Source organism: Corapipo altera, unplaced genomic scaffold (genome assembly GCF_003945725.1).
Source record: "Corapipo altera isolate COAL_440 unplaced genomic scaffold, ASM394572v1 171, whole genome shotgun sequence".
NCBI lineage: Eukaryota > Metazoa > Chordata > Aves > Passeriformes > Pipridae > Corapipo > Corapipo altera.
In genome coordinates this window covers 288659-290382 of record NW_020884972.1, presented here as the reverse complement: position 1 = coordinate 290382, position 1724 = coordinate 288659, and the positions used below count along the sequence as shown (strand labels likewise).

At 70.6% G+C, this 1724-nt stretch overlaps 1 protein-coding gene across 2 annotated transcripts in view; it reads left to right on the top strand.

The window, feature by feature from the left end:
• Positions 1-365: 365 nt before the first annotated feature.
• NEFL (neurofilament light) overlaps positions 366-1724 on the top strand; it is a 5156-nt gene continuing 3797 nt past the window's right edge. For both annotated transcript variants that reach the window (XM_027665173.1, XM_027665172.1), the window contains exon 1: positions 366-1450. In XM_027665173.1, coding sequence (XP_027520974.1) covers positions 395-1450 — 1056 coding nt within the window. In that variant the 5' untranslated portion in view covers positions 366-394. The remainder of the gene's footprint in view (positions 1451-1724) is intronic.

The window sequence follows — 1724 nt, the reverse complement described above, 5'->3', positions numbered from 1 at the left end:
CGGGCGGCTTGGGGAGGGTCTGCAGATAGAGCTGAGGGGTGGTGGGTCCCAGGAGGGCTGAAAGGTGTGTCCGAGGCTGCCGCCAAGGAGGGCAGAGGCAGGTCCGAGCAGGGGCCGTTCCAGCGCAGCCCGACCACAGCCCCCCCTGCCCGCGGCGACGCCCGGAGCGCTCCGAGCATCGCCGCGACGAGACGATGCTCGGAGCAACCCGGAGCTGCCCAGGCATCCCCTCGGCGTGACGATGCCCGGAGCGGTCCAGGCATCACCTCCCCGCTCCGCCGCGCTCCTCCCCGTCCCCGCCCGGGGGCCGCGCCCGCCCGCCCTCCCCGCCCATAAATAGCGGCGCCGGGGCATCGCCCCTCCGCAGAGCAGCGTCTCGCCCCCCTCGGCAGCCATGAGCTCGTACGGCTACGACCCGTTCTTCCCGTCCTACAAGCGGCGGTACGCGGAGAGCCCGCGCATCCATGTGTCGGTGCGCAGCAGCAGCGGCGGCGGCTTCGGCTCGGCGCGCTCCGCGTACTCCAGCCTGTCCGCGCCCGTGTCCTCCGTGTCCGTGCGGCGCAGCTACGCGACCTCCAGCGCCTCGGGCTCCCTCCTGCACTCGGTGGACAGCCTGGACCTGAGCCAGGTGGCCGCCATCAGCAACGACCTCAAGTCCATCCGCAGCCAGGAGCGGGCGCAGCTGCAGGACCTCAACGACCGCTTCGCCTGCTTCATCGAGCGCGTCCACGAGCTGGAGCAGCAGAACAAGGTGCTGGAGGCCGAGCTGCTGGTGCTGCGGCAGAAGCACGCCGAGCCCTCCCGCTTCCGCGCCCTCTACGAGCAGGAGATCCGCGAGCTGCGCTTGGCCGCCGAGGAGGCGACGAGCGAGAAGCAGGCGCTGCAGGGCGAGCGGGAGAGCCTGGAGGAGACGCTGCGGGGGCTGCAGGCGCGCTACGAGGAGGAGGTGCTGAGCAGGGAGGACGCCGAGGCGCGGCTGCTCGAGGTGCGCAAGGGCGCGGACGAGGCGGCGCTGGCGCGGGCGGAGCTGGAGAAGCGGGTGGACAGCCTGCTGGACGAGCTGGCCTTCCTCAAGAAGGTGCACGAGGAGGAGCTGGCGGAGCTGCAGGCGCAGATCCAGTACGCGCATCTCTCCGTGGAGATGGACGTGTCGGCCAAGCCCGACCTGTCCGCGGCCCTGCGCGACATCAGGGCGCAGTACGAGAAGCTGGCGGCGCGCAACATGCAGAACGCCGAGGAGTGGTTCCGCAGCCGCTTCACCGTGCTCAGCGAGAGCGCCGCCAAAAACACCGACGCCGTCCGGGCCGCCAAGGACGAGGTGTCCGAGAGCCGCCGCCTCCTCAAAGCCAAGACGCTGGAGATCGAGGCCACCCGCGGCATGAACGAGGCGCTGGAGAAGCAGCTGCAGGAGCTGGAGGAGAAGCAGAGCGCGGATATCTCCGCCCTGCAGGTCGGGGGGCTCCGCGGGTCGGGGGGTTGGGGGCTGTCGGGGGCTCCGCGGGGGCGGGAGGAGATGCTGAGCTGGAGGGGCGGGGGTCTCTGCGGGTGAGGGGTCTGCGTGGTCCGTGCGGTGAGGGGGAGTGGGGGTTTGCAGGTGAGGGTGTCAGGGTTTGAAGGGTTTTGCAGGTGAGGGAGGTTGGGGGTGATGGGGGTTCTACAGGTGAGGAGGGGTGGGGATGATGGGGTTGTGCAGATGAGGGGTGTCAGGGTTTGAAGGGTTTTGC